The following is a 14,361-nucleotide window of genomic DNA, read 5'->3' as shown; positions in this document are numbered from 1 at the left end:
AGTAAACCATTTTTAAGAAAAGGCACACCCCTTTTAAAATTTTAGGGGGAACCGGGGAAAAACCCTCAATTGCCCCTAACTGTTAAAAATATTTCGTTTTTTTTATGGGTTAAAAAGGTCACCTGGGTTCAAAGGATAAAAGCACGTCGTAAACAGAAAAAGCATGCCGGCAGGGGGCCCCCACCCAACTAAACAGAGATAGGAAACCAGGGGGGTTCAAAGGGCCCACGGGGCTGGGAGGGCCGGGGCCCATTAAAACCCCATAGAAAAGGTTTAATTTGAAAAGCTCCCCAAAAGACCTAATTTTTATAAATTTTTTGGGTTCTCTTAATGATTAAATATGTGCAAAAATTTTTTTTTTATACCAAATAAATTTTTAAATGTAAATTTTAAAAATTTATAAAAAAAAAAAAATTAAAAAATACCCAAGAAAAAAAAAATTTAAACAAGCCTCCAAATTTGGGGGGCCATTTCAAAAGGGATGCCCTTATTTCCCTTAATGGGAAAAAAATTTTGAAAGTGGAGTAAATAACAAATGTTTATTTAAAAAAAAAAAAAAAAAAAAAAAAAATATATTTTATAATAAATAAATTAAACCCCTATATTTTTATAAAAATTTATTATTTTTTTATTATTATTTTATTATATTTATAAAAAATTTTAATTAATATAATATATAGTATTATTTTTATTAATTATATTATTAAATAATATATTTTTAATTAATCCTATATATTTTTTAATTTATATATAATATATTTTATAATATTTTAAAAATACATAACTTTTTAAAAAAAAAATCAATACTACATACTTTAATATCATTTTAATCCACCCCTTTTTTGTATGGCGTATGGTTTATGCGTGATGTACATATGCATGCAAGTATGTATCTATATATTTAAATGAATATTTTACATATACACGGAAATCAGAGGCTAAGCGAAAGGTGGAACCGTTGCCAACAGCCGAAAGTCTTTGCTTCCTACCAAGTAAAACCTGCAGTGCTTTGATAGCAAGATAAAAACCTGTCCGCGGAACTGTCTCTGCCCGCGAGGTGCTGATGGCGCGAGGGTGTGGCTGAGGATGAGCGGGTATAAAAGAACCGCCTCTTCTGCCCACCGCCACATCGTCCTCGACCTTCACTACAACATGAAGATCATCGTAAGTACATGTGTTTAGCAGGAGGGCGAAGAGGCTGCAATAGTTCAACCGTTGTTTGAACCAACTATAGAAGCATTGCGTATACGTGAACTGCAGTGTGTGTTTGTAGCTGCATCAGCTATGTAGCGTCAGTAGAACAGCTCATATGAAAATACTTTTTTGAAAATTTGATTAGGTTTTCTTGGTTAGTTTGGGTAAATAAAAGTTCTATATAAATAAGATCTCGTCACTTTGGAGTTCTGCCTTGGGTAAATATAGTTTAGATACTCGAGTGTCGAGCAGAAACAGTACTTGTCAAATAGAAGACAACGAAGAGTGAGAAAGTACATAAACGGTGTCAGTAATCAATATTCTTTAAAGATTTTCAGTAACAAGAAATAATTTTGTTACATTAATAAGTGTGCTATTGATTTTAAATAACTCAAGCCCAAGTCACATACTAAGATCCCCTTCTCAAGGTAAATAACACTTTTGCAATGCAGGTTGAAACCCGGGGCCCTGGCGCGCGCCCCCGCGGAGTCCGGACCGCACTATGTCAGTCCAACCTCCGCCGTGAGAAGATCCCGGGCCGGACAATGGGCCTCCCCCGGGTCCCCGCCCCCCGTCCTTTTTCCCCGTTCCCGCCACGCCCCGTCCCGTCCTGCCCCCGTCCCGGCCCCCCCCTGGCTCCAGCTGCCCGTCCCCGGGCCCGGGCCCCCGCCCCCGGGCCCCCCCCCCCCTCCCCCCTTTGGGGCCCCCTTTAAAAGGCAAAGGCCGCCCGCGTCCGGTCAAGCCGCCCCCCCGGCCCCCAAGCCCCCGTCCCCAAAAAACCCCCCTTTCCAAAATTTTTTTAAAAAATTTTCCCGAAAAGGAATTACCAAACTTGTTAATTTTTTTCAAAAAAAAAACCCAAACCGCAAAAAGGAGGGGGGGGCAAAAATTTGTGAAACGCTACTGGCACCTCCCCCTTTTCCCCCCCCCCCTTAGGCCCCCCCCCTTTTCCATCCCCGCCCCCCTATTTTCCCTTTCCCCCCTTCTCCCCCCCCTTTTTCCCCCCCCCCCCCTTTGGTCCCCTCCCCCCACCCACTCCCCCCTTCCTTTGGCCCTTTTTTTCTATTTTTTCCTCTTTGTCTTCTTTCCCCTCTTCTCCCTTCTTTTTTTTTTTTCCCCCCCCTTTTTTCTTTCCCCTTCATCCCCCCCTTTTCCCCTCTCCTCTCCTCCTCTGGTCCCCCCCCTTTCCCCCCCTTTCCCCCCCCTTCTTTTTTTGTCCCCTTTTCCCCCCCCCTCTCCCCCTTTCCTCCTCTCCCTCCACTCCCCTTTTTTCCCTTCCCTCCCCCTTTTTTCCCTCTCCCTCTCTTTTTCCTCCCCCTCTCTTTTTTTTCCCTCCCCCCCTTTCCCCTCCTCCCTTCCCTCTTTTTTTTTCTCCCCCCCCTTTGCCCTTTCTTTCCTTTCCCTCCCCCCTTCCCTCCCCTTTTTTCTGTATGTTAATAAAAAGCTTTTTAAATCAAAAAAAACCCCTGAGAAATTCAGCATGACGCATTAATGTTAATATATATCATTGATGTAAAGCAAGGACTTTAGAATGCGGATAACACGAACTAACTTAAGACACCTTTTTACTTCACATAACTGAATCATTACTCTCATATTTTTGTTACTCGGTCTATATTAATTCCGTTTTTTTTAAATCCAAAAGTGGAATCCAACGTTTAATATGAATCGTCGTCAGTTGTCTTTGACGTCATTATTTCGATTAAGGCAGTTATGCTTCTTATTTCTATATGTAAGATATGCTGATGAAAAAAGAGAAAGGAAGATCTTTTGCCATTCCATTACGTGATTATCTATTTTGTTTTAACATATGACACAATACTGATATAACTTTTTACTTTGATATATCCAAACGTTATTTTTACGTTATCTGATTCTAAAGGAAAAAATGAGGGAATGAAGTAGGCCTACCTAGAATAATCTTTCGGTTTTTATTATTTTTTATAGGGATTGCATACCAAAGCGTCCACACAGATTCTTTACATACCATGGTTTCAGATTTTCTTCTGTCTTCGTTCATCTAGACCTCCTTGGGGGCTCAATTGTTATAACTGACATAAAAAAGTGGGGAAAAAAAGTCTGTAAAACAAAAACAGCAAAATTTAAACATTAGGACGATTTATTTCTAAGTTGCAGTAGCAATGTTTGATAGTTAAAAGAAGAGATGAATAAACCTTTTGCTAAAAATGCTTTACAGTGGTGCGGGGGCTAATAAAAAAAAAGGATCATAGTTAAATCTTACATTTACAGTAATCAAGAAATTAAATTTTACTCGCAAGTACGAAAAAATATTTATGAAACATTTGACTAAAAGTATTACCATTTATTAAGAAATTCATCAACATGCCACGCAATGTGCAATATATCTAAATGCAACAAAGAGCATGCGAAGATACAAAAAAAAAGAAAAGAAAAGAAATACAAGGCAAAGGAAATGAACCCGTATTGGTCTGAATACATCAACGGGAAGGTCACGGTAGAGGGAGCGTGTATATAAGGCGGGGAAAGACCACTGGGCATCACTTCTTCAAAGTCGTCGACCTTCGTAACATCGCGATGCAGTTCCTGGTGAGTTTACCATTAAAACCAACTTATATATTTGTCTGTTGAGAAGGAAGGGAATGGCTAGCGATTTTGTTACGGTTAGCGTTGGGCTAATACAGTGGTTTCCAATTTTTTTTCTATTCTGTGGCCCCCCCCAAACCCCAAATTTTGATAATCTCTGGTTTGTTCCGTTTGTTTTTTTTTTTCAGATTTATTATTTTCTAGTTGAAAAGTTTATGATGCCAATTGCTTAGGGGCAAAAAATTTATATGGAAAAAAAACCTGTTCATTGAATGTAGAGATAGTATCTTAGGTATGTGGGGAGACAAAATCAGTTTTTTAAACTATGTCCCTGGCCTCCAAAAAAGTATTCCCTTGGAAAACCCCGCTCTAAATATTTTTTGTTTAATTTTTATGATTGGATACTGCGGAGGGTCCTCTGCTGAAAAAATATAATATGAAAACCACAACAAAAAACCCCAAAATAAATTTTTATTAAAATATAATATTATATATATATATATAAAAAATATATAAAATATTTTAATACAAAAAAACCAAAAAAAAAAAAAATACATACAAAAAAAAACACTGAAAATGTAACTAGAAAAAAAAGGGTATTTTAATATTACGTAAAATAAAACCTTTTTTATAACTACACGAAATGCCACAAAAGGATAATGTGCTATCTAATGCCAGTTCCGCCGAGATCTCCCTGGTACTGATGTCACTCCCATTGCAGGTCCTAGCAGTACTGGCAGCCTCGTGCTCCGCGGCGCCACAGATGTTCCGCGCTGTGTCGGGGGACCTTTTCTTGCTGCGCTCAGACATTCCAGCAGTTGTCAAGATTCCTGAACCAGGAATAAATCTTTTGCCCTTTTTAGAATCTTTCCCCCTTGTCCTTCCTGCTTCACACGTTGCCCGTTTTAGGACGCGGAAGTTTTGCTTCCGTTGGTCCTTTTATCAAGAAAGCGGTTTGTCTCCTTTCCCCCCTGGGTGCAACCCTGTAGTCAAGAGCGCAGAAGTTGTGTCTGTTTCTGCCCCTGTAATCAAGAGTGCATCAGTTGTGGTTCCTGCTGCCCCTGAAGTCAAGAGCGCAGAGGTTGTGGCTGTAGTAGTTGACCCTGTAGCAAGAGCGCCTCAGCTGTAGCTCCTCCTACCCCTGTAGTTGTTGACCCTGTCGTAAAAAGCGCAGTTGTGGGTTGCCCCGTGGTTTGATCCCTAGTCAAAAACCACAGCAGTATGGGTCCTCTCTCCCCTTTGTTTTTGACGCTGTTTTCCCGTGCCTTGGGGGCGCCGCCTGAGCCCCCCTGGCCCTGAACCTCCCAGCCGCCTAGCGTCCCTCCGGGGAGGCCAGTTCCCCCACAAGACGAGGGGGGCCGTACACCCTTTGGGCCCCTACGGCGGCCCCAACACCCGGTGGAGAGCAGGGACATTGGGCCAACCCCGGCAGCTTGCCACGTGGAAACCCCCAGGGGGCGTCCAGGTGAGGAAATACGCCGCCGCCCCCGGTTCTGGCTCAGGGGTGGCCCCTTGACCTGGCGGGACCGCCGCGTGGCTCAGGTCAAGTCCGCCCACGCCCGCGCCCACCAAGCCGTCAAGTCTCTCACGCAGGACGCTATCGTCACGATTGCATGATTGAGTGATTCTCGTCCGCCTCGCGCCATGCTCAAGAACTAAATATATATATATTTTTATATATAATTATATATAATATAAAATTATATATAAAATAATTATTAAAATAAAAGTTAATTTTGCCTAATATACTAATTTGTGTTCCTGTATGGGGTTTTACACAATATTCACTTCTTTATTTAATTTAAATTTTCCCCCCCCCCAAACCAAAAAAATTAATAAATTTTTTATAATTATAATAAAAAAAAACTATTTTATTTTTAAAATTCAAATTATTATTTTTAAAATTTTTAAAAATTTTTTTTGTTTTTTTTATTTATTAATTTTTTTATTTTAAAATAAAAATAAAAAATTTATATATTTTTTTTCCTTATTACTTAATGTATTGGCCAAAAAACCCCAAAAAATTTGTTATCTTTATTTTTAACTCCCCTTATGTAATTGTTTTCACATACTTTCAAAATTAAAAAAAATTATATATTTTTTATAATTATTTATATTGAATATAAAAAAACAAAACACAAAACACTGTGTTTTAGGGAAAATTATTATATAATATATTTCAACAATTTTCCCTCCTTTATTCTTCTTTTTTCCCCCCCAACAAAAACAACATATAAATAATTATAATATTATTATAATATAATAATATATATATAAAATATATTATAAATATTACTTTTTTTTGTGTTTTTTGTTTTTGTTTTTTGAATAAAAAACAACACACACACCACACACCACACACCCCCAAAAAAAAAAAAAAAAAAGTATTATATAATATATATATATTAAATATATATATATATATTATTATATTTTTTGGGGGTGTGTGTGTGTGGTGGTGTGGTGTGTGTGTGTGTGTGTTTTTTTTAAAAATATATATATATATATATTATAATAAAAATATTAATATATATATATAAAATATATTGTTGGGGGTTTGTGTGGGTGTGTTTTGGGTGGGGGGGTTGTGTGTGTGTGTGTGTGTGTGCGTAATGTTATTTGATTTTTAAAAATAATAAATTATTGTATTTGTGTTTATTATATATTATATATTGATATATTGTATGTATATTATTATATTTATATTGTTTGTTTTTTCCAAACACGACATTATCTATTATCTATCATTATCTATATCTATTATCTATCTATCTATCATTTATATATTAATATATATATTATTTTATATATATTTATATATTTTATTGTGTGTGTGTGTGTTGTGTGTGTTTGTGTGTTGTGTCGTGTGTGTGTGTGTGGGTGTTGTGTGTGTTGGTGTTTTGTGTATGTTGTGTGTGTTTTGGGCTGTATATGTTTTATTTGTATTTTTTTGGAATTTCATATATATATATATATATATATATATATTATTAGATATATATATTATATTATATTATATTTTAAAATATATATTTTAAACACACATATTTGTACACAACATCACACACCACACATTGTTTGAATTTGTTTATTTATTTACTTATTCCTCTCTCTCTTCTCTCTCCTCTCTCTCTCTCTCTCTCTCCTCTCTTTCTTATATATATTTTATATTATATTAAAATTATATATTATTATATATATATATTTATTATATATATATTTTTTTAAAATTTAACTTTATATACGCATTTGCAACCCCATGAGCGTAAGGGCGTCTGCGGCCAACACCTTACCCGCGAGCTACCTGCTCATATTTAGTCCTTTTGCCTCAGCATCCAAGGCCATCCTAAAACGCGAATTGCTACACATAAAGGCAGTATGGTGTTGCGGTAACTTGTCATTAATGAAGCTAGGTTTGCAACAGCCATAAATATTCAAGTTAACTAAGCTCAGTTCGTTAAACGCGATAAACTTGAGAATAAACTGGTTCCCACGAGATTACTAACGATTGTAAAAATGGACGTTATTGAGTGCCCTTCTAGATCTTCTTTCGTCGAACCCAGATTATCCTTAGTTCCATAGACAAAGATGGAGCGAAGTGGCTACTTACAGTACTATCCAAACTAAACCCCTACAATATATATAGCCAAGATAATAACGGATCAGAAACATATAATAATCTAGTGAATCATCGAAGTCTAGCTATCTCATACGAAAAAGGGGGAGGAAAATTATAATGAAAGCATAACATTCCAATCTCATGCGAGTCCATCTGCTTCATTATTTAAAATTCACAAGGTCGTTCCTTCTCTGCTTCCACCAGTCTTTTTTTTTTTTCTTCTTTTTATAGGAGCGATTACAGAGAAGGGATCAACGTCTGGGCTGAAACCTGAGGCATTAAAAGACATGGAGTCGTATGCTTTCATAGGATTCTAACTATAGAGACATGAAGAGGGTTGTTAAGAGATTTTGAAAATACATTTTTTTCCTGTATTACGGTGTATCACTTTATACTTTGCATATGTATGTCTTTGGGATATCAAATACTATGCATATGCTTTAGTTCACCGAAAAGTTAATCTTCATAGAGACATGAGAACTGTAAAAACACCAGTCACAACTTTGATGATATGATATGTTATATTTCAGTTCACTGTGTTACTTAAGGCACTTATGAATACATACACACACGCACACACATACACACAACACACACACACATGCATATAAATAGATAGATAGACAGGGAGATAGATAGATAGATGGACACACACACACACACACAACACACACAGATATATATATATATATATATATATATATAATATATATATATAATTATATATATATATATATATATGTGGGGTGTGTGTGATGTGTGTGTGTGTGTGTGTGTCGTGGTGTGGGGTGTTGTGTGTGTTTTGTGTGTGTGTGTGTGTGTGGTGTGTGTGTGTTTTTGGGGTGTGTGTGTGTGGTGTGTGTGTGTGTGTTTTTGTGTGTGGTGTTTGTGTTTGTGTTTGTGTGTGTGTGTGGGGGGGTGTTTTTTTTTTTTTTTGTTAAGAAAAGAAAAGAATTTCATTATTATATTTATATGTATATATATAATCATATATTATAAAATAATATATTATATAAAATAATATATATATATTATATATATATTAATATATATATAATATATATTATATATATATATATAATAATATATTTTATATAAATTATATATATTAATTATAATTTTATAAAATATATATATAATATATATATATAATATAAATATATATATATGGATATATATAAATATAAATATTAAATAATATTTTTTTCTCTATTTTTACACACACCCCACCACCCCCACCACCACAAACACACCACACCCTTCCACCCAAAAAAAATATTATAATATATTATATCATATAATACTTTTTTTTTTTTATGAAAAAAAAAAAAAAAAAAATATATAAATGTAATAAATATTTAACAAAATTTTATTAGATAAAAAAAAAAAAAAACCCCAAAAAAATTAATATATAAAAATATATAAAAAATATATAAAATTTTTTAATATATTTTTTTTTTTTTTTTTTTTTTTTTTTTTTTTTTTTTTTGGGGTTTTTTTTTTTTTTTTTGGGGGTTGTTGGGGGTGGGTTTTTTTGGGTTTTCCCCCCCAAAAAAAAGGGGGGAAATTTTTTTTTTAAAAAAGAATTTTTTTAAAATAATTTTTAAAATAAAAATTATTTGTCAAAAAATAAATTTAAAATTTAAAAAAAAAAAAAATTTTATTTAAAAATTTTTGATTTAAAAAATTTTTTCCCTTAAAAAAAAATTTTTAATTTAATTAAAAAAAAATAAAAAATTTTTTATTTAATTTTTATATATTATAATATTTTTTAAATATAAATAAAAAATTAAAAAAATTATTTTAATATAATTTTTTATTTTTTTAAATAAATATATATATAAAAAAATATAATAAATATTAAAAAAAATATTTTTTTTTTTTTTAAAAAAAAAAAAAAAATAATAATAATAAAAATTTTTTTTAAAATATATATTATATATTTTAAAAAATTTTAATATAAAAAAAAATAATTTAAAAATTTATAATTTTTTTAAAAGAATTTTTTTTTTTGGGTTTTTTTAAAATTTTTTTAATAAATTTTATTTTATATTTTTATTTTTTTTTTGTTTTTTTTTTTTTTTTTTTTTTTTAAAAAATTATATATTTTATTTATCAAAAATTTTTTAAAACCAAACTAAAAAAAAAAAAAAAAATCCCCCTTAATTAAAAAAAAATAAAAAAATAAAAATTAATTTTTATTTTTTAAAAAAATTAAAAAAATTTTTTAAAAAATTTTAAATTTTTAAAAAAAAATTTTTTGAAAATTTTTATTTAAAAATTTTGGGACGGTTTACAGCTAAAAAGTCGTCGGCCCCCATGGCTCGGGAGCTGATCCCAGCAGCGAGAATAGCCCCTTCTCCGGGACTTTGTTAGTCCCAAAAATGAGGATCTCTGCTCCTGGTACCAGCGTTCCAACCCGCATCCCCTGGACTTAGTACAGGAACGGGAAACAGTGGCCAAGGAGATGACCACATTCTTGTTAGACGCGTTTGCAGATCCTCCAGAACTGCGGGGTTTACCGGAGTGCCGAGTTCTGTGGCAGGGACCTAGACTGGTTTGGCTACCCGGGCGGGTCCCCCTTTCAAAAACTCCCTGTCTCTCCAGTGGCCACCCTAAGTTGTTTCACCTGGACAGACAGTGGGTTCACCATGGCAGTCTCTGGCCGATTCACAGAACTCGACAACCTGATGGACCCAGTTGCTCTGTGGGAGCTCTTCAAGCACATAACTCTAAGCAGCTCAGGAGTCCATTGGCGTACGCCCGAGGGCAAGGCAGAATTCCATCTTCCTGGAGACATTAGAGGCCATTGAAGCGTGTTGCAAGGCTCGCTCCATGGTGCGTAGGGATCGGACACTGCTGAGAAGGGTAAGGAACAGTTCATCAGGAATCTTGCTGAGGAGGTTGAAGGCCATCTCTTGCTACCAAGCCCTGAGAAAGCTGAACTCTAAGCCCTCCAAACAGATGACTGCAGTCAGATCAGCAGATGGACGGATCATCTCAGATCATGTTGGGTTTCGTGAACGTTGGGCTGAGTATTTTGAGCAGTTGTACATCGCTTGCATCGCTTGGATGCAAGCGATGTCACAGTGCCTGTGCTGGACCCACCCATCAGCGAGGAACCTAGCAATTTCCAAGCTGAAGAATGGGAAAGCTGCAGGCATATGTGATTTCCCTGGTCAACTGCTAAATGCTGGGGGTGAACCTATGGCACGGGGCCTGCATACAGACCTGACGCCATTTGGCAGTCTGGTACCATTCCCCCTGACCTGCTGAGGGGCATGGTCATTCCCCTCTGGAAGGGGAAAAGGGATCGTTGGGATTGTAGCAATCCCGTGGCATCAACACTGCTCAGCATACCAGGCAAGTTCTCGCCCCTTTCTTCTGAAAACGGACCCACAACCACCTACGAGGCTCAGAGACTGGAGCAGCCCTGGATTTACTCCTGGCAAGTCCACGATAGACCGTATACTAGCGCTTCAAGTAATTGTGGAACGCCATCGTGAGTTTGGTCGTGGGTTGCTTGCAACCTACATCGACTTCAAAAAGGTGTTTGACTCGGTGCATTGGGAATCACTATGGGAGATCCTGAGACTCAGGGGAATTCCGACACAGATTATTGGGCCTGATAGCAAGCCATTATACTGGTACTGAAAGTGCTGTTAAGTGTGGTGGGGGTCGTCGAACTTCTTCCCTGTTAATTCAGGGATGAGGCAAGGCTGTGTCCTTGCACCCACACTTTTCAACACCTGTATGGACTGGATAATGAGCTACTAGCCAAACTCAGAGTGGAGCAACACTAGGCCGACGATGTTGCTATCCTGTCTGAGTCCTTGGATTCACTGGTGGCGGCTCTTGATGCATTTAGCAATGAGGCGAAGCCCCTAGGCCTAGAGGGCCTCCTGGACCAAGACCAAGATTCAGGACTTTTGGGGCCTGTTGGGGGAATCCTTAAAGCGATCCGCTTGTGGCGAGGAGTTGAAGTTACAGAGAGTTTATATACCTTGGTAGCGTAGTCCATATCTCTGGGCTGTCAGACCAAGAAGTCAATAGATGGATTAGTCTGGCAACAGGAGCCATGAACTTGATCAACAAGAGCGTTTGGAGATGTTGGTACCTATGCAGAAGGACCAAGCTGCGTGTCTTCAAGACCTTGATACTGCCAGTTTGCTCTATGGAAGTGAAACCTGGACGTTATCTAGTGCCTTGGAGTCTCGTCTTGATGCCTTTTGTAACAAGTCTCTTTGCCGGATCATAGGGTACAGTTGGCAGGACCACGTGTCCAACTGGCAGTTAAACCATGAGACTGGCATGGGACCTCTTACTTGCATAATCCAGGATCACCAACTCAGGCTATATGGTCACCTAGCTCATTTCCCTGTGGACGACCCTGCCCATCAGGTTGTCTCTCTGCGAGACAACCCCTGGGTGGAGGAGGCCGGTGGGACGACCCAGGAGATCATGGCTTGGGCAGCTCGACGAGACCTATAGCTAGGAATTAGAGATGGGCCATGAGCCTGCCTGGAGATTTGCCTCGAGGGATCCTTATGGCTGGAAGCGAAGGGTGAATGCGGCCATGCACCCCGCGGCGTACCTTGATGTGATGATGGGTATATATATATATAATAATATATATATTATTATATAAATATAATAATATATTTATAAATATTATATATATAAAATAAAATATATATTAAAATAATTACATATATACATATACATATATATACCAAAATATATATAAACACACACACACAACACACTATATATATGTTATAAATAAAAAAAAAATAATATAAAAAATAATATTTATTAGTTAAATATTATAATTTTTTTTATCTTATATGAAGTCCTTTTAGGGGCACGTTTCCCGGTGCCTGTTTTTTCCCGGTTCATTCTTATTTTCCCCCGGAGCCTACTACCCGGCGGCCCATTAACATTAAATTAATTTCTTTAAAAAAAGGGTTTTATAATATTAATTCGTGTATTTTAATTTAAAATTATTACGTAATCTCTTATTATTTTTGGATTTGGGGGTGGTTTTGCTTGGGTTGCTGCCGGTGTTTTTTTTTTTTTTTTTTTTTTTTTTTTTTTTTTTTTCAATCAACATCTTATTTATACCCAAAAATTTAAATTTCCCCGTGGTGGGGTTGGGTGGTTTTTGGGGGGGGTGTGTATTAATAATTTTTAAATTTAATTTGATCCACCTCTAAATTACCCAAAAATATGTAATTTTTTTGGTTTGGTTGTTTATTTATTTTTGTTTTTATAATATATATTATAATATTATATATATAATATATATATTTTAAAAGGTGGGGTGGCTGAATCGTTGCCTGTGCGGGGGGAGCCACACCCCACCCCTTTTATATATTTATTATATATATATATATATATATATATTTTAAATATATATATATTATAATATAATATATTTTTTTTTTTTTTTTTTTTTTTTTTTTTAGAAAAGGGGGGGGGGTGGGGGGGGGGTGAGGTTTTGGGGGTGAGAGAAGAAGAAAAAATAAATAATAATTAAAACAACAAACAACAATAAAATTTTTTTTTTGGTGTTTGTTATTTTTTTATCTTAATATATATATATATATATATATATATAATATTATTTATTAATTAATATAATATTGGGGTTTTTTTTTGGTTTTTGGTTTTGTTTTTTTATATATACTATTATATATTATATATATTATATATATATATATAATATATATAATATATTATATAGTATAATAAGAAAAATATTATAAAATATATATATATTAATAAATATATAATTCTATATATATAAATTTTTATATAATATTTTTTTTTTTTTGTTTTTTTTATTGGTTTTTTTTTTTTTTGTTTTTTTCAAAAAAAAAATAAAATATATATATATTAATATTTTATTTTAATTATATATATTATATTATATATAATATATATTAATTATATATATTATATATTTTTTTTTTTTTTTTTTTTTTTTTTTTTTTTCTGAAATAGAAAAGAGAGAGGAGGAGGAGAGGAGAGAGAGAGAGAGAGAGAGAAGAAAAAAAGGAGAGAAAAAAAAAAAACACACACACAAAACACACACACCACACAAAAAACCCAAAATATATATATTATTATATATAATTATTATATATATAAAATATATATTATATATAATTTGTATATATATATTAAAATTATATATATATAATATTTATATTAAAAGAAATTTATATTATTATATATATAATATAAATATAATATATATATATATAATTATATATATATTTTTTTTTTTTTTTTTTTTTTTTTTTTACAAAAAACAACAAATAAATTTTATAATAATTTAAAAATAAATTAATAAAAAGGCCCCAACAAGACCATTTCTACTCCGGGGGGAGGGAGGAAGAAGGGGAATGCCCAAAAACAAAAAAAAAAAAAAAAAACAAAACCAAACCCTTTTTTTTATTTTGTTTATTTTTAGATTTTATTTTTTTGTTTATTTGTTAATATTTATCAAATATTAATATTTATATTAAAATTATAAAAAAAGAATAATGTTTTAATTTAAAATAAAAAAAAAAAATAAAAAAAAAAAAATTAAGAAACAAGAAAAAACAAAAAAAAAAAAATTATAAAAATCACTATAAAATAAAAAAAAGAAAAAAAAAAAAAAAAAAAAATATATTTGTATAATTTAGGCCCCCCGGGAAATTTAATTAATAAAATTTATTTAAAATTTTTTAAAATCTTACTTTTTATTTTTACTAGAATCCATACCCTACCTCCGCCTTTATTTTTTACAATAAAAATTTTTTAAAATTAAATTTATGGATGTTAAAAAAAAGGGAGGGGGGGTTATTTTTTAAATTTTTTTTTTTCACCCAAAATAAAAATGTTTAAAGAAATTGATGGATAGCAAATTGTTGTGCGGGGGGGGGAGCGGGTGAGAAAAGAGCGAGTTTTTTTTTCCCCCCTGTTTGAGGAAG

The 14,361-nt window shown here is 33.7% G+C and overlaps 1 protein-coding gene across 1 annotated transcript; it reads left to right on the top strand.

Moving 5' to 3' along the window:
* The first annotated feature begins 3,524 nt into the window (after positions 1-3,524).
* LOC119583885 lies at positions 3,525-4,954 on the top strand. Its single transcript, XM_037932606.1, has 3 exons — positions 3,525-3,762; positions 4,481-4,661; positions 4,749-4,954. Exons 1-3 carry the CDS (start codon positions 3,751-3,753, stop codon positions 4,886-4,888), a joined length of 333 nt encoding a protein of 110 aa, XP_037788534.1. The 5' UTR covers positions 3,525-3,750; the 3' UTR covers positions 4,889-4,954.
* Positions 4,955-14,361: the final 9,407 nt, after the last annotated feature.

This window comes from Penaeus monodon, chromosome 17 (genome assembly GCF_015228065.2).
Source record: "Penaeus monodon isolate SGIC_2016 chromosome 17, NSTDA_Pmon_1, whole genome shotgun sequence".
Taxonomy (NCBI): Eukaryota; Metazoa; Arthropoda; class Malacostraca; order Decapoda; family Penaeidae; genus Penaeus; species Penaeus monodon.
Note: the sequence above shows the minus strand (reverse complement) of the source record. Positions and strands in the feature narration are given on the sequence as shown.

Bases quoted from the DNA above. Each gene is read 5' to 3' on its own strand.
- LOC119583885 (XM_037932606.1), top strand. The intron at 4,662-4,748 runs GTTTTAGGACGC...GCAACCCTGTAG, and splicing joins TCCTGCTTCACACGTTGCCC to TCAAGAGCGCAGAAGTTGTG.